The sequence below is a fragment of the Sitodiplosis mosellana genome, unplaced genomic scaffold (assembly GCF_009176505.1).
Source record: "Sitodiplosis mosellana isolate CC-2019 unplaced genomic scaffold, AAFC_SMos_1.0 Smas_scaffold_47, whole genome shotgun sequence".
Taxonomy (NCBI): Eukaryota; Metazoa; Arthropoda; class Insecta; order Diptera; family Cecidomyiidae; genus Sitodiplosis; species Sitodiplosis mosellana.
The window spans coordinates 469,589-491,417 of record NW_022595289.1 but is presented as its reverse complement, the minus strand read 5'-3'; the positions used below and the strand labels follow the sequence as shown (position 1 = coordinate 491,417).

The following is a 21,829-nucleotide window of genomic DNA, read 5'->3' as shown; positions in this document are numbered from 1 at the left end:
AGTGGACCAAACGTCTTGTTTTTGGATTGAACTTTTCACAAAAAGTGCTATAACTTTGGACAGAATTGAGATATTGAGACAAATAGGAGCTTAAATGAAAGGTTTTGAGGTCCTCTACTAGAATCTACTATTACATTGTAGAATATTATTACAAAAACAGTTAATTTTCGAGACAACAGTACCTTGAATACGCTAAAATCGCACCTGTGCTATATCTCAAAAACTAGAGCTGCTAAAGCCAAACCGAGGCCAAATTCGGATTCAGCGGCCCCAAAAACCATGAAAAAGAGTCTTCTTCTCTTGGGGTGTTTTTTGCTGTTGAGTAGTGTAATTTGACCCATTATTGATTTTGAAGAATGATTTTACACTAGATAGAATTGATTTTTTTGACCCCATCATGAATTTTTGGTCTGACCCTATATGAAATTTTTGGTGTCAAAATCTATGATAACTGGCGGCATACATACACACAGACGAACATTCAGTTTTATTTATATAGATTATGATATGACCAGACAATGTGAATCGCAAGAAAGTTTATTGATATCTATGTAAAATTAATTTTTATCAATATTTAACTACTGTAGCGCACGCATTCACGCCAGAAAAATGACTTTTTGTCAATTTTTTGCGATTTTTATGTTTTTTCCCACTTCTAATGGTCATATCTCGGAAAAACGAATTTTGCCAGAAATATGTCAAATTTTAGCTCCAATTTGGGACTAAAATCAAGGCAATTTTGAGGAAAATCGTTGGATTTCTACAAGGCCAGGGGACCATTTTTTCAGTTTTCGGCCCATAAGACCATGCCAACTCAATTTTTACAACTTAAAATGGATGTCATTTGATAGCTGGCCTCAATACCTTTCCAATGATAATCAAAAGTCTGAAATCGGTTGACTGGGCGGGGCACAGCGGTCATTGGAAGGAAGGCCATTTTTTTAAATTTCAAAGGCCCGCCAAGACCAAGATGGCGGCAAATCAAAAAGTAGCGGAACAAAAAAGTCTTAGTTTTTGATATACTTCAATGCCTGAAAGTTTGAAAAAGATCGGACAAAAACTACGGACACACACATAATGGAAAATATGAGAATTGCTCTAAATTATCTTGCAACGTACATGGCACAAATTATCACTAAATGACTGACGAATTGTCCTCCTACATTCTCCTATATGTATTGAGGTAATGATACCTATCTATGATGTTTACACCTATTTATTGTAAATTTGGATATTGATCTTTGTCATAGCCATCCATTGAGTTGACGAGCTATTATTATTTCAGTTTTAAAATCAATTTTGAATTATTTTCATATTAGCATCAAATGCTCCTTATACGCTTCAAATCACGGCCAATTGTTAAATTCAAAGCACTCTGCAGCCAACATGGACCTGCCCAAACCGACGTAAAACTTCTCGTCAATTTATCCACCGGTATAAATTGAGTGACGACTTTTGCTGTCCTAGAGCCCCAATTAAAATGTAAAACTAAGCGCTTCACATAGCCTTTGTCCCTTTGGAAACATTTACCAAAGGTTATTCTGGACCGTTTTCGATCTAACTACTATCAAGCATTTCCATCTTGGTTGTATTTCTATGTTTTTGTTTTCATGTGCCTACTTTTGTGAATACTGCATAATTTATGAAAACAGCGAGGTTTTTAACGAGGCGAGAACTGAAAGTTGTACTAAATCGGTATAAATTATTATAAATTGATGTAATTGCACTCTCTTCCGTCCAAACACTTATTTAAACCTCTATTATATTCAGCCAGAGCTTGGTGGTGTTGAACAAAATAAAATAACAAATTGGTATCTTCAGTAAAGTTGTAGTACTCAACTTGCTCTACAAATTTGCTAGAGATATCGCTTATCTCTTATCAGTTCCGCGAAATAGGCGAAAAACCGCGAAAACGCGAATATTCGCTTTCTCATTTTTCACGGAACTGATATGAGATAAGTGACTTCTGTCTTCAGCAAAGTTGTATTGCGCGTAACTGATAAGAGATACTTATCTGTCTTCGGCAAAGTTGTAGTACTGAAGGTCTTCTATAACTTTGTGAATATCTCTTATCACGGCCAAGTTTCCATGAAAAAACACATTACGGGCATTATATGCCCGAGGGACAGGCAACGCACATGTGTGTGTGGGAGGTAGTATCTAACACATGCTTACACATATAAGTATATGAAATTTCACTGGTGTGTATCTAAAGGTTTAAGCTATCGAACGGCACCAAATTCCATTTTTTTCTTTGGTTTTTGTTAGTTTTACTTGTATTTCAGGGACAAACATAGTGTTAATCTCTATGACTTGGATTTTTCGTTCACTAACTTTTAGAGTAAGTTTATACCTACTTACATATATAAATAAAATTATTATTTAGTAAATCAAGAGAGTAAGAGCTCTACTTTTATATAAAGAACGTTGTGAAACTAATTGCAAAAACCTTCCACTCCCATATCATAAATAAATATCACACCTGAGATATAGATGGCATCATGTTGTTGATTTGTTGTTGTGCATTTGTTGTCGTCAAACGTGGCCCAGCCCATGAGACATGGCCGAGTGTTGAGCTGGCGATATCAGCGACATTACTTGCCGGTGCCATATTTCCTGTGATTCCCAGTGTACAGTCCATATTGTTTAAAACATGACTACTTGGACTTGTAACAACCGCATTCGTTATTGAGTAAACGCTAGGACCTATAACCGATGTTGTTGTTGCTCCTGATCCGGTGGTGCGCGGATAATCCAGCTCTGCCAAGATTCGGTTGTCCTGTTTTACAATTACATGTTGTTTTTCTTCATATTATTATGGGTTGAAATTGCAATTCACTTGCAAAATATGATTGTATATTTAAAAATAGTTCATATTTATTTTTATAACATAAACGTGAAACTGAGATCTTAGCATTGAAAATCTACGAAATGCAAAACTAAAAAATCTATCTTCATTCGTCAAAAAATAAAATGTAACTTATCTATTCTTCTGAAAGTTGATTAAATTTCGATTAGTATTGTGTTGATCCTGTCGGATTTCAGATATATTTAAAAAAAAAATGAAGCATATCTCTTATTCTTTGTATATTCAATGATACAACCAATTAGCAGACGTTGTGTTTTCAGCGAACTTGAAAGGATCGTCCTACGATTGAAAGTTTACTGTTTTCATTGAATATTTATGTTTATCTGCAAGCTAGGGGAATATCACGCTCCTGAATCTTGTGAGATATTTGAGATATTTGAAATAAACATTAGTTGTATGACATATTTTCAAATATTTCGAATAAATAAATCAGATTTTTGTGGATTTTGGAGATATTTGAGATTTTTTGCATTAAATACGAATAAATACATTTAAATATCATTCATAATCACAAAAATCCACAATATTCCGCCGTATTCATAAATATCCACCATATTTCATACGACAGATTCTTAGAGATAAATTGGATTTTTTTGAAATATTTGAAATAATTTAAGCGTGATATTCCCCTAGTCTGCAAGTGCAAAGCGGGTTTTTATGATAACCGCCCATTTGCTTAAATTCATCAAAATTAAGAAATTGTTTCAAAACTTCAAAATCTCTTTTTTACACTTATTTTGTAATTATAGCAACATTGAATGTGATATCTATAGGTGAGATTGAGAGTAGTGTATGTTTCACTGACTTTGTTATGAAAGAGAAGAGTAAGTTTCTTTCGACTCAAAAATGGTTAAAGGCGAGTATGCTCATTTTTGGCGGGTCCCCGCGGTTTTCCATGGTTTCCGCGGAACTGATAAGACATAACAACTTGGTGTCTTCGGCAAAGTTGTAACACTCGAGGTCTTCTATAACATTGCTGAAATCAAGTATCTCTTATCTCTTATCAGTTCCGCGAAAAGCGCGAAAAATGATTAAAAAAAAAAGTTCTATATAAAATTTGCTTTTTTATGTGCGCGATTTGCGCGCAACTGATAAGAGATAAGAGATAGATGTCTTGAGCAATGTTATAGAAGACCTCGAGTACTACAACTTTGCCGAAGACTCCATGTTGTTAACTCCTATCAATTGCGCGAAAACCGTGAAGACCGCAGAGGCTAGACGGTACTATAACGTACTCTACTTTAACGCCAACAGAATCATCAGAAAACATACTCGCCTTTTCAAAAATATAAATCGAAGAAAGAACATACTCCACTCTCAATCTCACCCATAGATATAGCCATCCATTGAGTTAGTGATTGATGTTGTGACCTATTATTTGTATGTAATGGAAACTAATTAAGTTTAATCAATGTTCAGGCGTAGTTCAATTTAAATTGTTTGAAACTCTTGGTCTCGACATGAGTTGTAAATTCAAAACTACCAATTGGGACCTGTTAAGATAAGACGTAAAACTTCTCTTGAATTTATCACTTCTTTGATAAATTGAATGATGACTTTTGCTGTCACTCGGGCCGAAACTACACTGTTTAAAGCTTCAACTGGCCTAGGCCAGGAAGCTTTCATTTCGTACGTTTAATTTAGGCCTCCTACAAGGGCCTCCTACAAACATTTTCTTATTTGGTCAAAAACAGTATTTTTTTTAACTAGTCGAGTACCAATATTTGTGTAAAATCAAACTATCCACTGTATACCCTAAATTGTACAAACAAAAATAGATCAGGGTTTTCATGACTCTTGGAGTCATTTTCCCGCAAAACTTAATATTCAGCCAGTTTTTGGCGATGTTATTAAAATTAATAAATAAATAAAAAATAAATCTTTATATTAAGTTTCTTTTGACCCGCGTCCGCTATTAGTGTAAATTTGACGTTTTTTTTTAAAGTAGCTGTGAAGTAGTTTCTTATGATTTTATTGTGCGATTTCACCGAAACTTTTGGAGGGTGGAAATACTGATGAATTTTTATCAAATCTGAATTCCTATCGAAATCTTCTAAAATCCTATTGTTCAGATTTTGGATTCTATCGGATTCCATGGGAGCTGGACGCAAACTGAACGGAATATAGACATAGACCTTTTGATTATAGCAAGAAGTAGGAATGATTAGTAGGGTGGATCGATTTTTAAAATCGCAACAAAAAAAAACCCTGGGTGCGCGTTCGATTTGGCACCTCAAAAGAAGAAACTTTTGTTCTGGGACATATGCCGAAAAGTCTATTCCCACAATCCCCACTCAATTTTTATCTGGATCATTTTTTGATGATTTTTTCAGACTATTTCTTGAAATATCTCGAAAAATACCCCCTTTTCTTGCATTCAAACTATCATATTTGGATTTATCGCGAAAAATTACATAAAAATAAGTCCATTTGAAACCATTTCAACGCGATTTTGTCGCCTTCGTAGGTCAAAAATCGTCCAAGTATCCATTTTTTGGCTACTTTTCCGCAAAAACTGACCCCTGGACCCTCAAAAAACCTCAAATGCATGGCCAAAATTGACTTTATTTAGTCTAATTTTTGACGAGAAATTCAAATCTGATCAATAGATGCACATAAAATAGTGATTTGGTGGCTTGAGAGGCTCAAATATACTCGAAAATGGCCAAAAAGTCGCCATTTTACGCTATATATAGCCAAACAAGTCCGTTTTTTTTCGAATTTGAAACATCTGAAGAGCTATTTCCACTTAATTTTTGACGTAAAATTGATTTCCGCCTTCATTTGTATAGATTTATGTGATTTTTGTGTCGTAAACTGCGTCTATTTTAAGCAAAATGAGGAAATTACGCCCATGAGCTTCGGTTTAACAGTGATATTACCTCACTGAGCAAACAATTTCTGCCTTTACTGCCTTTAAACTTCTAGTGTGATCCCTCACAAACATTTTGAGTGCCCATATGACCAGATCAAGTGATGTGTTCATATATTTCTGGGCTCATATTCGGTTGGTTCAATTTCAAATCTTGAAAAATCGACTTTTGTTCAAAAAAATTCCAAGTATCCACATTTCATGGTTGGTGTCTTGGTGGAAAGTTTTTTTTTGTCGCAGTTTACGACACAAAAATCACATAAATCTATACAAATGAAGGCGGAAATCAATTCTACGTCAAAAATCAAGTAGAAATAGCTTTTCAGATGTTTCAAATTCGAAAAAAAAAATGGACTTGTTTGGCTATAACAAGCGTAAAATGGCGACTTTTTGGCCATTTTCGAGTATATTTGAGCCTCTCAAGCCACCAAATCACTATTTTATGTGCATCTATTGATAAGATTTGAATTCCTCGTCAAAAATTAGACTAAATAAAGTCAATTTTGGCCATGCATTTGAGGTTTTTTGAGGGTCCAGAGGTCAGTTTTTGCGGAAAAGTAGCCAAAAAATGGATACTTGGACGATTTTTGACCTACGAAGGCGACAAAATCGCGTTGAAATGGTTTCAAATGGACTTATTTCTATGTAATTTTTCGCGATAAATCCAAATATGATAGTTTGAATGCAAGAAAAGGGGGTATTTTTCGAGATATTTCAACAAATTGTCTGAAAAAGTCATCAAAAAATGATCCAGATAAAAATTGAGTGGGGATTGTGGGAATAGACTTTTCGGCATATGTCCCAGAACAAAAGTTTCTTCTTTTGAGGTGCCAAATCGAACGCGCACCCAGGGTTTTTTTTTGTTGCGATTTTAAAAATCGATCCACCCTAATGATAAGTTTTTAATTTTTCATAGAACTTCGCCTCTATGCTTTTCGAAAGAAATCTTAACAGCGGACGCGAGTTAAGCGATAATTTATGTTGTTTATTTTCAGTTACTTTCGCTAAATGTGCAACTTGTATCAATAATTTGGAAGAATATGACCATTACCGTTTGAAGCACAGTAATTTTATAAGAATTGTATACACTTTGCTGTGGGATACGTTTTCGTGATATAAAATCACCACACAGCAGAGCAATAACGTATACAGAATCATCATGATGGCCAATAGTTACACATGTCGATTAGTTAAGAAACAAATTTTTTTTAAATATATCTGCCATCCTGATTTTATTCTCATCGACACAATATTTTATATGAAACGAGGAAAAAATGAAAAATGATTTAGTGTATGGATACACTTCGCAAAAATCCAAATGTATGGTTTTTGCCATCATTAATTCAAATATGAGATAAAAATTACACAAACGATAACATTACGTGGATGTCACAAAGCAATGATGGTAATAAGTGAGTGAAAGGTGAGAGATAGATCGTTTCACTGCTGTGGCCAAGAATGTGAAAATGACAGATACAACCACAATTATTTTATGCGTTTTCACTGTTTTTTTTTACATTCTATTAATAATCAATCATTATACCATATTCAACCATGTTGACTGCAAATTTTTCATATATGATTTTTTTTTTCATATATAAAAACGATATATATGTATATTCTAACCGAAAATATGGCGTAAAGAAAAGAAGTTCTTTCAACTTTATAGCAATGGAGACATAATGTTTTCCCTTAATTGGAAATAATAGGGAATAAATGGAAAAGCATGTTTTCATGACAAAAGAGGTTTCAACGATAAGGCATTTCAGTCAAACGAGCGCAAATTTTGTCTGCGTTCATGAACTTTGAACGCTGATTTCAGGAGATTTGTCACTACAAACTTCGTAATCATAACAATTTCGGATATAAAGTGTTGTTATTTTGATTTTTTGTAGTTTTTCCGGTCGTAATCTCTGAAATGTTCCCACAAAATCGATATCCCAATTCTTTATTCGTTGTTGGCACGAGAAATAGCCATAAAGGTTCCATTGATATATCATATATGATACAAGGGAAGAGATTTACAGTTGTTATTTAATACGTGCCTGCTCAATCTTTGCCATTATCCGGTCTATTTCACTCGCAACACCTACAGTTCCACTCATGATACCATGGCCTAATTTACTATTGTCTGAATTTGTCGGTAATGATGAAAGAGTTTTTTGATGATCGAGATGATGATTTGGCAGGTCATGCTAAATAAAAGATATTAAAATAGATAAATTGCATTATTTTTTCATGTGTCGCTTGAAATCAAAAAGATGTATGATGACATGATTTCAACTAGAATAACAAAAATTCAACAACAGTAAACACAGTGAATCTAACAATATTACGATTTGACACTAAAATCCGTTCACTTAAACCATTTGGACCAAATTTTTTTTTACCGAAGTACTATAATAAATGCATCTGAAGTTTAAATATTAAAGAACCGTGTGCCGTTTTGTATAAGATTTAAGCCATATGGCGTATATCAATGGGACCTATACCGATGGATAGGGGTAGCTAGTGTAACAATAATATATGGGTTTCCCGATCCTAAGTTGTGAGCGATTTTTTTTATAGTAACTGTAAAGTTAGTACTGGATTTGGGGTAATTTTCACTAAACATGCATTTTTTATGAATAAAGAGCCATTTTAGAGGGAAACTTTGTAAAGAATCGATTGGCACTTTGGTTGGGGCTGCCTTCCAAGTCTAGGATGAAATAGAGGTAAATAATTGAAGAAAAAAAACCAAAACAACCATAAAATAGGGGTGAAATTGAATTCCATACTGACGACAACATTCGGCCTGCCTCTAGTGGTCATACAACACACGTTGGGCGGTCAATATATACACGCTAGCATAGGATTTATACGGTTTGCGCGAAGGGCTACTTAATTATTGGGCATGCATACGCTTATGTGATTGAAATCTTCAACTATAACCACAAGCGTCGATCCGATCACTCCAAAGACTGTGAATCGCTTTCCAAAGATTGACCCCTATAATATTGAAACTCCGATTTTTTAGCCTTATCTTCAAAGAACGATTGAATTTAACTACCCCAAATCCAGTACTAACTTCAAACCCCAATAAAACCTCCCGCTCACAACTTAGGGCCAGGAAACCCATATATTATTGTTATACTAGCTACCCCTATCCATTGGTATAGGTCTCATTGATATACGCCATATGGCCCAAAATGGAACACAGTTCTTTAGTACTTGTACACTTTTTTTAGTCCGCAAAAGTAACATTTTAACGGATTTTAGCAGGTTTCGGAAGAAGAGCTGTCAATTTCTCCCATTCACGATACTAGCGCCACTGAGGTATATAGCAAATCAATGTAAAGTGGAGTTTTTTTTCTAACTAAAATACGCGGCATTTTTGAAATTTCGTACTATTTCCGCACCTTGGATTTTAGTGCCAAATGTCATACTGCGGTTCTAAAGTTTAAAACCAACATGTTTGGTGTGTAAGGTAGAAGAATATCTACTTAAAATTTCATTAAAAGAGACACGAACTCCACAATAGGCTTGGACTATTATTTCAACCGAATTTTTACTGGAAGAAATATACTATATCAATACTCGATAATAGATATTTTGAAGGAATTGACACAAGTCAATAAACCCAAATTGCAAAAGCGAAAAACTGCTTATTCTGGCATGAATTGAAATAATAATGTATTGTTGATTATGTTGAAAGTCGTTTGTCGAATACAGTTTGTGACAAATTATCTTTTGTACTTCCTCTGTAACAATCCCAAAACCATCTAGATCTACATAAGAACAATAATTGTGGCTGTGATGCAGCGGTGTGAAATCAAATGGCGCTGTGATGCAGCGGTGACATCGAAAATCTGAAAATAATTGAAGAGACAAACATCCTTATACCAGAATAAGTAGTTTTTTGTTTTTCCAAATTTCGATTCAACAATGGATGAACATATTAATATGACGTCGGCGTAAATTTGCACATCTTTTATTCAGAAATGGCGAAATTTGCTAATGTAGCAAGTTTTGAATGTACATTTGTACATGACGTTTAAAACAATCATTTCGTGGTTTATATTACATTCTTATTTGGAAATGATCTTTTTTAAAGATGTTTAACAATCGAACTATGAAATTTGGCATAAAATTTAAAAGGCCGCTTGAATCGCTGCCATCGCCGCAAACAAATCCGTTATGAATCTGACTTTTTTCAATAAAAAAAATCTTCGAATAAAAAAAAGGTAAAATAAAATTGTAAATTCAATTTCTCAACACACAGTTTATAAAAAATTATTATTTGCATCAGTAAACTTAGAAAAACAACAATTATTCCATTGCAAACGATTCCTATTTGAAGTTTGAAACTTCGAAACTAACAGCGACATCTAACTAAAATCCGTTGCAACAATCCATTCGCCATATTGAAAAGTGACAAGTGTGTTGTTGTTTCAAATTTCAAGTGGAAATCGTTTGCAGTGAAATAATTGTAGTTTTTCTAAGTTTTATTGATGCAAATAAACTGTGTGTTGAGAAATTGAATTTACAACTTTATTCTACCTTTTCTTTATTATAAAATATTTTTGGATTATTTTGTATGAAAAAAGTCAGATTCATAACGGTTTTGTTTGAAGCGCTGAAAGCACTGAGAACTTGTTTTTTTTTGGTTCAATATCAACCGACTGAAACGATACCTAGCGGATATGCTAGCCCTTTAAATTTTATGCCAAAATTGTCCATTTTGATATTAATGTTTCATGTTTTCCATATTCATCTTTTCCCATGCGTTGAGTCCATATTTGGTATTTTGAATAAAATTTTACAATGGGATCTTTCCAACTCAACGCTTCAAATTGTATATCTATTATTTACAATTCCATAAATAATTTTATATTGATCAATTCAAAAATATATTTTTCTACTCGAGCACAGTGTGTATTAAACTCAATACAGTACGTACAGACATATCTTTTTTTGTTGTTATTATTCATTTAGTTATTGATTATTTTGGTAATTATAAAAACCTACGACTCTGCGGTTGTTCTTATAGTTCAATATAATAATAATATATAACACGCTAGAAATTCATCATCTAGTCTATAGATAGCTTTCAAAATATAAAGAACAGATTACACCCGAGCGCCATCATCCACATGTATTATTTTTACATTGAAAGGCGCTACAAGATCTTTACCATTCAAGACGCCTTATGGAAAATGGCACAAATTTCTGATGGTACGGTTAATTTTTTCTTTGAAAAAAAAAATTGCCGGCGTTTGGCTACTTTTTAGTTTTTTTCCTAAAACACCAATGGACAATTTGATTGTCTTAAAACATAATAGGCGCCATTTGGAAGTTACCGGGGGTATATAAAGAAGAATGATTTAACTTTGTTGATAACATTTCTGTTTCGATATTTGGTGTTTTCCAACTGTTATCATTTTTATTATTATTGAAAAGGTCTTGCTTATTATTATTATTGAAAAGGTGTAGCTACAGAAAAAATTATTTTGCAGAATTGCAACCACTTTCGTTAGTGTATGTGATTAATATATCTCAAAGAGAGTGAGATCAAAGAAATATTCAATATTATGATTGAATATATTTAGATCAATCACCTTATGATGTTGTGAAGAATGAGTGTGTGCTGGTGCCCATGTGATTGTTGCTGTATTTGCTCCGCTATTGCCGATTTGTGGTTTCTGATGTCGATTAACTGGATCTGATGAATATTTTGATTTAAGTGCTGCTGACAATTCCAATTGCAGTTCTTCACATCGAACAGTCTCCAAAGCAACCTGTTGGAATTGTTTTTTTATAATATAATGACAATAGTGCACAAAAATTCACTCTATTAAAAATTGAATTTTCTTTCTCCTTTTCTATCGTCTGAAATCCCAATGAGAAAATTTGCCAATGTTTTTATATGGAGCATGTATTGTATATGCACATACTATCTTTGAGTGACACCTTGATGTAGAACGCTGAACTATGAAACTTATATATAAGTACAGTATGAATTTGAGTGGGGAGTAACGCAGAGGTTACTCGTCGCGTAGGTCATTGACCTTTTGCAAGTACAGTATACTTATATATCAACTATCAATGAAAGCAACCAATAACACCTACATTTAGACATATTTGAATTGCAAAATACTTCCTACTACAAGATGGCATTAAACCAAACATCATCCCAGTCATTTTTCTTTTTGGAAATCCCAATTCGGTGTCAACCAACTACAACTTTTTACCGTATTCTAATAACACATTTAGTTTTTGAGATATGAACTAATTTGCGATTTTCAACTCAACCGTACAATCGGCAAATGAATTATTTAAATTACTCAAAATGTTCATATATTCAGAAAATCCTAATATTCATATCGAATATACCTTTTTTTCTAGCTCTCGTGCGCGAGATTTCATAGTTTCCATACTCTCTAAGGGTCGTCCTCCACTCAAGCCTAACGCAGCATTGTGTAGTTGTTCAACAGCTTCCTAAACAGAAAACGTAAATTAAATCATGAAAAAGTACAAGAAATTGACCTGTTCTAGAGGTGTCAACGGAAACGGACAAAAATTCGGACATTGGTGTCCGTCCGTCCGAAAACCGAAATATTTTAACCGAATGTCCGAATTTCGGACGGACGGACGGACAAGGGATTTTGTCCGAACTTTTTGAAATTTCTCGGACGTCCGAATATTTTTTTAAATTTTTTCAATAAAAAAAATCAAAAGAAAATTGAATAAGAATACGCAGCGTATTCTTTTTCAGCGACATTTTTCGGTTGGAAAACTCTCGGAAAAGCACTACTGTGAGAAATTGGGAAAAATTTCAAACCAGAGAACTTTTTTCCGAGAGTTTTCCAACCAAAAAATGCAAAAATGTCGGTGAAGAAGAATACGCTGTGGACCAGAGGTCGAAAGCGGGCCGAAAAATTGGCCCGAGGCCCGCCCGAATCACTTCGAAATATGCCCGAGACCCGCCCGCTGCCCCCGCTCGAAATTGAGAATTTGTCCCGACTACCGGAAAAACCCGAGCACGGGTTCTCGGGCTATACGGAATTTTCGGAACTCGGGCGCCCGTCGGGCTTCGGATCATTTCGGGTCGGGCGGGCTCGGAAATTTCGGGATATATATACAATTCGTGCAAATCTCGCCAACAATTTAGGACAGATCTTCAACGATTAGACGAATTCATATAAGCAACATAGGAGAAACTCGAAAGAAAATTGGAAAACCACGTACCAAAAATACTTTCAACAACAAAACTGACATTCGTTGTTTTCGATATTACAACTGTGAAAACGGTTTCAAACTGAAACTCAATGAGTGCAGTTGGTCCTTAGAAATTTATTCAATTCATAAAAAACCATCAATATGTTGTCTATTTGAAAATTTCGTTGATGAAAATTTGAATTGATTTTCTCCCCATATGAAGAATTTTCGACATTAACTTTTGACCGGCGAAGTTTTCGGTTTTGCGTATTTTAGCGATGGCATTGGTTTCAAATTGATTTCATCTAATCAAAACTAAAAAAACTGTTAAACTGTCCCCAGACTTTAATGTTTGCCCTTGGAAAGAAAGCAATTTTTTTGTCTTGTGTGCCAGTGGCATATTTGCACAATTTTATTTGAGAGAATCGAAACCTTTTTATTTATTTAAAATTCAAATAATAATTATTATTTCACCACACAACACAACGACGACTATGTTTGACACTGCATTGAATACACTCATCAATGTAGTTCCCGTCAAAATGTGTGGCGTTGTTGGTTTGACGTTTAATGATCGACAATATCGCAGTGAATTTGAACCGCCTCGTAAAAAAAAAATTCAGTAAAAGTGGTACATGAATTTTTTTGCATGAAAACAAATTCACGTGTCGTTTATTCAGACAATACTTTTGTGGAGCACTTTTACTGTAAAAAAATTTCAGGGGCTTTTCATTTTACAAAAGAATTGCGTTTCATTATTCCGCTTGCCCATTCATATATAGATGACCCGAAAAATACATTGCTAAGTACGTCTTTTTTTCGAAAATGCGAAATAACTCCGAAAATCACTTCCAAAATTATGTGACGTTACTGACAACTTTAAACCTTAATAACTCCGTGATCACAAGTGATAGACAAAACTTTAAAACTTTTAATTATTAGTCTTGGGAAGCTCTATCATATGCACTGAAGTAACTATGGGTTTTATTTATTTTTTTGAAGAGATATGAGCAAAAATATGCGTACGAACGGGACGTTACTGACGATGACCGTGACCATATATGTAAGGGTGGGGGAAATACCTATGGTCCGTTATGCGAAGGTGAAAAAATTTCTGACAGCAGAATTGTAAAATTTGCATAATGCCCCAAAAAAGTTTTGGTTTTCCGAGGCAACATTTTTGAGTGATTTTTTACCCAACAGGTCAAAAATTTCTAAAAAGCAGTTGAATATGAATACCCGCTAATCCCCCACTGTATTTTCTAGATATGATGCCTTTTGACTACCACTTGTTTCAGATGATTCTAAATCACCTAAGTGGAGAACGGTTCGCTTTTTTTCAATAACAAGAAAAATGGATCGATCCTTAATAGTGTCAAAAGTACCGTTATTTTGTTGAGATGGATAGCCATTACCCTGATGGAAAAATATTGTACCATTTTTTCAGAATGAACATTCAAATTTTTGAAGAAAAAAAAGCGAACATTATTAATTCACAGACCCAATAAGGAATTTGAAAGCAATATATTTTCCTGCCAAAACTAAGATGACACAGCCAGCACTTGGCGCTGAATGAACAAATGAAGATTGCTGTGAAATTTAAAAGATATAAGATATAATATTCCACAGCAAAATCACTATGCAATATTGTGAAATCATATGACAATCCAAATATTGGCGATATTAATGTGACTAGACATTTCTTTGATTTCATTTTCGCTCCATCACATCGGTACGCAACGAGCAAAGCCAAATATTTAATATAAAATACTGAAAAGTTTGCATAGAAACATTGATAACTGTGATTTTTTACATATTTTTTTTTTAATTATAGCTACATTGACTGTGATATAGCCATCTATTGAGTTGGTGGCTGCTTTGACCTATTATTTGTATGTGATGGAAACACAGGTACTGCATATAAGCGTCTGACAGCTCACTTCTAGCGCTGCGAAACAAATGTCAAAAGTTGTGACTCAGATCGTTCAATGTTTACTGCAAACTATTGCATCTTTCTTATATTTGTTAATAAAGTATACAAAAAGAATAAAAATGTCACGAATGTGCAAAATTGATATTTGTGAGAGCGTAGCAGGTGATAAACATCAATTTTATAAGTAAAAAAAATTGTTTTTAATTACAGAACATTATTGATGAGTTCATTCAGCCGCTTTCATGAGTGCGTCTAACGACGTAAACGAATTGAAATAAACTTCACTGAATGAGCTCATCGCAAATTCGTATTTTACTTTGTTTTGTTAGTGTTATGCATAGGTTGCGGATGGAAACAAATTAAGTTTTGTCAAGTTTATCTACTGTATACCCTATAAGATGAAAATCCTCTAGACGAGGTTAAAATGGAGTGGCGCTCCTGTGCGTGGATTCACCACTCAAAAAGACTGATATCATTTTAAATGACGCCATGATGCTGTTTTATCACTGGAAACGAAGTTCAAAAATGGTTTTCGCATTCATTATTGTGAAAATTTACGCACAATAAGGAAAAATATCTTGCGTCACGACTTTTAAATTTAGTTTTCTTGTCAAGCTTTTAGAATTTTGCCTTGTAAAAGTCCATTTCAACCTCGTCTAGACTACTTTTGTAGGGCAAATATTTTCGGGAAAAATACATTTTCACCAGAAGTATGTCTATTTTAAGGTCTTATTATTGGGAAATTGCAATTTTTTGGGTAACACATTTGCATCCAAATTTCACAAACTCTAAAGATTGCAAATTTCCACTACCATTGAAAAAGTCCCATTGTCCTCTAATTGCACATTCAAAATGCGGTAAAATGTGATTAAATTTCATGTTATGTTGAAATGATTGTGGATTCTCATAATTTCATTGGAAAATATTATTTTACAACAACCAAAGTTCTAGGAAATGCATTTTTATTCCAATTTCATACATGCAAAAATGTTTGCTTATGACCAAAATGACAACGAACTGGGTATTTAGGTGTTGGTAGACATCCATTATTTTTACGAAAAATAGCAGTTTTCTAAGACTAAAACGACGTTAGAGGTATATTTCACGAACAAAAATATCATTTTCAGTGAAAAAGAGCAAGTTGAAAAATTCACTTCAATCCGACCTATTTTTCGACCACGAAATTGCCTCAGATCGCATTCTTACCACTTTTAGTCAGTTGCTCGTCGAAAATTGAGCGGATATGGCCTCTTGTGAGCCTTTTTCAGCCAGTCGATGCGTATTTTTGACAGCAATTTCATCGTAGAATGCGACTCTTCGTACAAATTCCGTTCATTGGTGAATCGCCGATGCCCAGAACTTCGAAATACGAATTTTCCCGGATATATGGCATATGCCATTTTGTTGGTATGGTAGCCTGCTACAAACGCTCAGTTTTTGGTAAAAATTGTCGGACTCATTTTTGAGAAATCACCTTTGGAGTGAAATTTAAGGGGGTCGATTTTTCATAAAAATCGACTTTTTTCTTTTATATCACATAAACATTAGCATGTGTGTATGAAACTTTCTGAAGGTCTTCTCAAATGATTACGAGCCGACTTTGCCCGATGGGCGTCTGAGTTGATCTAGTGTGCGAAATAAATACTTGAAAAAATCGTATACATGCAGGTTAGAGAAGCCAAAGCCAGCTCTCCTGTAATGAAAATGTCAATCCGAGGATGGGTTTCGATGTGCCCCGACACAAGCTACAACTTAGGCATATGCATACCGGGATCTGTGGGGGGTCGAAAAAAGTATAGACAGACGGACATACAAAGACACATCCAAATCGGTACTTTCATAGAAAACCATGGTCAAACTGCCAATGCCCATAACTTTTTCGTTTTTGGACCAATCGGAGCACTTGGACCGGCGTTAGAAAGTTGGCGAGGTGGAGCTTCTCTTGGATATCTCAGACCACCCTCTGGGTACCCTCTTCATGGGATATGGGTATAGATTTGAAAATTTAATGAAATTTTGCAACCAAAATATTTTTGTCTAGACCACACTTTAGGCATGGGGGATATGGTGTTTCCGACTATTGGGGCCAAGACCTTTCGAACGGTACCTAACACGCCGGGTCTCAAATAGTGTCCTGGGAAAATAGCATATTTACTGTATTATATAGTCGTGACGCAAAAACTGGCATTTTTGACATTTGGCTTGAAATGCACAGTCTATGGAGCGTCACTTGTCGGACTACCGTCCTCCGTGATATTGTACAAACACGAAAAGATCAGGTTTTTCATGACTATTGCAATCATTTTCCTGCAAAACTGAATATTCAGCCAGTTCTTGGCGGTGTAAATGAATGAATGTATTTTCAAGTCGCACGGCATTTAAAAATTTCCCAAGTATCAAGAATCCGTCATCAAGGGTAAACATTGGAAATAGTAGAAATACTAGATACTTGATATCGCCTGAGATATCTCCGCGAATTTCTATGAAAAACGTGCTATGTCTTACCTGGTGGGCACGTTCTGCATCTGCCCGCCTCTTTTCTGCTTCACGTAGTTGTAGATTTAGTGAATCTAACATTTTACTAGTTTTTGTTGATGATCCCTCGTATGACATCCTACAATAGAACAAAATGTATAAAATGTAAATAAATCGAGTATAGAATTTTTGGGCGTGATCATCTTTGGGCATTCGGTTTTTAATCCAGCTGATTTAACAACAGAAATAAGTTTCTCGAAAATCTCCGAACCTGAATTTTCTTCAATTTTTGACGAAGAATCGAGTGACAGAGTCTGATCATCAGACATGTAGACTGAAATTACTACTCGATTCTTCGTCAAAAATTGAAGAAAATTCAGGTTCGGAGATTTTCGAGAAACTCATTTCTGTTGTTAAATCAGCTGCATGTATGTGTTGCTGAGGAAAAAAATGGATTAGCCGAAACCGCTCGTTTATAGTTGATCATTTGTGAGTTTCTGGTAAGAGAAATGGGATAGTTGTCTTTTGTTGTCAGATATTATTGAGATAGAGTTATACACTCCTGAAATACAAATACCTAATGCCATCTATTGATTTTTTTCCGAAACCATTTTGGGTTTTTTCTTGAATAGATTGCTTCGTTCAATATGAAAGATGATGACCTGAAGTTCAGAAGCTAACAGCAGCTTTACTTCTAGCACGAACAGGATCAATAGAAAGAAGTGATTGATACATGGTTCAATGAACATTTTTCATGCCCGCTTCACACAACAGCGCAGCACATCGTTAGTGTTGAGAGTTCAATAAGAACAGTATGTATACAGAATCGCAGTTTTTTTGTTCTAGTTCCACACTAACGACGTTGTGCTTCTTTCTTTCAACACTCTTCGTGATGTGTTGGCGTACACACAGTGAAGCGAGCATGCACATGTGTACGCTCATCGCAACGCGTGAAAAATGTCGGATATTTTTATGACATATCCCGTCTGAATATTAATATTTAAAAGTATTCTATAGACCTATCTCTTAACTTCTTGTGCATCGACCTGAAATTGTATGCTATTTCGATTTAAAACGATTTTTTAGAAATGATACCTTGATATCGCATTATTTCAAGATAATTCGATTTTCTGTGCTCTCCGATATTGGTCAATTCTAATCACTCTAATAAAACTTGTTTCATTGTTTTTATTTCAATGTTATTAATAATGTGTACGCGGTTAAGTTTAATCACCTTGCCATAGTAAAAAGTTGCTGCCGAAAATGTTAGTATAGAGACAAACGAAACTGTTTCTCACACGAGCTGAAACATAACTATATGTTTGTTAACGCTACCAAAAGCGTCCTTAGACAAAGCAATAGGTAATTCAACTCGACACTCCCACTCATAAGTCATCTCAGAATCTACCCTAACTGTGAACTATGCGAAGGGGCGCCTTCATTTCAACTGAACGAGATGGACTGATTCCACGTTCGAATCATGCTTTTTGAACACTGTCAACTCATTCACTATACAATCTCACATATCCATTGACTCATAGACAGTCTGAGAATCACGCTGATTGTTTTTAAAACTAGATTAGACCTTTTTTGAATCCCCGATTCTATTTAAAATCCAAGAAGAGAATGTTTTAGTAGGATAAGTTTTTGGAAATGCGTGACAGATTTCAAATGAAACCCACTTCAATCACATATGGCCAAAATACAATTTTCCGTTACCTGTTTAACTATAAACTCACTATCAGTATATAAAAAGGTTTTAGTCATCTTCAAATGGTTGAGTACAATCAACAAACGAATTGGTTTATCATTTTTGAACAGTGTCTATCGGATATGTGATTTTTGTATTTTTATTCATTGATAAAAATACCGGGGTATTTAGCAACAAAATTATGGATTTTCTACTGAAATTGTTTGTGTTTTTGTCGATTGTAGAGTTTCAATGAGTAAAAATTATTGAACTTCATAGTATGTAGCTTTGAAATCTTTCCTGACAGAGTCAACATGTGATAGAAAAGGCTTCGACAATTCGCAATTTATTCAAAACATATTTCTTCACTTAGAGCTTTTCCGAAGCAAAGTAAATAGACTTGTCTCACTCACTCGCTTGCTTGAAAGCTTTTTTGTTAGCTTCACATTTGCCTCGACTATGGATATGTTTTCTGTTTCATTGAATACTGATTCTGTGAATGGATGGCAATAAATACGTCAAGCAAGTGCGCAAGGACCAAAGTTTTCACTCACTCACAGAAACTTTCCACACATACAATAACACCACAGAATTATGCGTACAAGTTGAATAATCAACATATTATTAAATGAGAAAATTGCAAAAATAATTTTCATATATGCATCGCGGTTTTAAATCTGATTCGAAAATATTACAAATGTGTATATTTCTTCACTTTGTTAGCGAAGAGAATGGTTAAATTTGAATTTGATTGCGAAGTTTTTTTCGCTCTTTCAGAATGCATACTGTTGTTGTTTTTTGCACGTATCGCTGCATTGAACGGGCGCAGATAAGATGTATCCCAATGCTGAAAAATATTGAGCCGTCTATGTATGACTTCACTTTCGATTAAGGAAATAACGAATATGAGAATATCAATTTTCCATATCTTTATCGATGCACAATCGAATTCTGATCAAAATATCATGAATTAAATATTTACAAATTATCATTTGAAATACTTTTCTTGAACACACAACTTGAACTCTCGTATTACCTCAATAACACATTTTTTTCGCAATATATTGCACAAAGAAGTGTTTTTTTTATGTTGGGGATTGGGGATAACAAATTATTATTTCACGTGCACTATTTTATGTAGTTTAACATTTTTTAGATTCTTTTTCATAATTTTTCGAACGAAAAAAAAAGCGGAAACTTTAGCAAAAATTGAAAACGGGTCGTCCGCCCAATGGAAAATTGGGTCAATATTTTCCCAGCCGTTTGTCAATAATTACATTCTTCGACTGCGTTGATGGTGGTAATCGGAACTGTACCATCGGTTGCGTTTTACACACGAAAATCGCAAAGAAAGAGATAGATGGAGTCTTACCACCGATTGTATGCTCCCCATTACATCCATATATCGCTCTCTTTTCGATGCGGCTACGCATGAAATGATAATTGTGGGAACTTAACGCGCAGGTCTCTATTTGATTTAAATTTTTGTAGTTAGAATAAATAATATTTTGTTGTATGATAATCACTTGATGCAATAAATTTTAAATGCAATAATTTTAATTGACGAATTTATATTTTACTTCATAAATAATTATACAATCGAAATATCTAAAAGAACAGAACGAAATTAAAACGAAATATATGCTTTAGTTATTACATGATAGATGGAGCCACTTTTTGAAGTCATATGCTTGCATGAACTGTCGCCAACTTCATTACACTTGACGATTTAGATGACATATACAACTGACAAACATAATACTTGTTTTAATAACATTAACAATGGACCAAGAAGAACCGTAAGTCTCACTTCTGCCTGTTTTTCATAATTTCAAATCGAAAATAAACTAATTGCCACAATAATTTCTGTTTTCAGGAACCGACGTGATGAAATTCTCATCAATTATCTAATCAAGAACCCTTGCTTGTGGGACAAAAGCGATCTCGACTTTAGAAACAGAGGTCTCAAAGAATATAAGTGGAAAGAAGTGGCAACGAAAATGAATATGCCAGGTAAATATACATGAATTTTGGAATTAATCTAAAAAAAGAACATGCAAAATCTCATTATGATCGTTTTTGCATTATCATTTCACAGCACATTTGGCAGTCCGCCGATACAAAACGTTATGTGAAAGGTTTCGCAGGGAGATGATTAAACAATCGTCTATTCCTGACTATAAGTCAAACTGGGTGCTGTTTGAGAAATTTGCCACTTTGAAGGATATACAGAGTTCGGAAGACCGCAAACCTAAAATTAAAACTGAAATTGATTTGATGGATATGGCCAATTATTGTAATCGTAACAATACACATGATGGATTTATTGACGATTTTGAGGAGGGAACTAATAATGATCAGTCGATGAATGACGCAACTCAGAGAATCCATGTCGATGTAGAACCGAATTTCATTGGGAGTACCACTGATACTATCGCAAGTTTCTGCACATTTCTTGAAGCAAGCCTAAAACAAATGAACGACGATCAAAGTGACGCACTTATTGAAGATATTTCAATGTTACTTTTTCGAAAGAAGCGCGAGTTCAAATCGTCTTCATCAAGTTGAAATAAGAAATTCTCGAACGTTTATTCTTTCTATTTTCGATTATATTAATAAAATGTAATGAGGACAAATAAATGATTTTAACGCTATAAACGGTTTTCTGATCATTTGTTTAACAATTTGAAATGTTTATGAAAAAAATGAGACAAAATTATACTCATATACTATACTGCTATTAATCTCAACTGAAAGCATACATTGTATACACAAAGTTGTTTTTATCTTACC

The 21,829-nt window shown here is 34.3% G+C and overlaps 2 protein-coding genes across 2 annotated transcripts; one reads left to right on the top strand and one right to left on the bottom strand.

Annotated features, from left to right (window-relative positions):
* Positions 1-2,482: 2,482 nt before the first annotated feature.
* Positions 2,483-20,091, bottom strand: LOC129570150 (uncharacterized; the record flags this gene model as incomplete). Its single annotated transcript, XM_055449631.1, is given in 7 exon segments — positions 2,483-2,779; positions 7,787-7,936; positions 11,339-11,518; positions 12,114-12,218; positions 17,377-17,485; positions 17,924-18,040; positions 20,073-20,091. Coding segments are annotated over 5 exon segments (840 nt in total), but the record flags the coding sequence as incomplete, so codon positions are not given.
* Positions 20,092-20,763: 672 nt separating this feature from the next.
* On the top strand, positions 20,764-21,694 carry LOC129570146 (uncharacterized). The gene is made up of 3 exons (XM_055449627.1): positions 20,764-20,835; positions 20,913-21,049; positions 21,135-21,694. The coding sequence occupies exons 1-3, from the start codon at positions 20,819-20,821 to the stop codon at positions 21,602-21,604; spliced, it is 624 nt and encodes a 207-aa protein (XP_055305602.1). The 5' UTR covers positions 20,764-20,818; the 3' UTR covers positions 21,605-21,694.
* Positions 21,695-21,829: the final 135 nt, after the last annotated feature.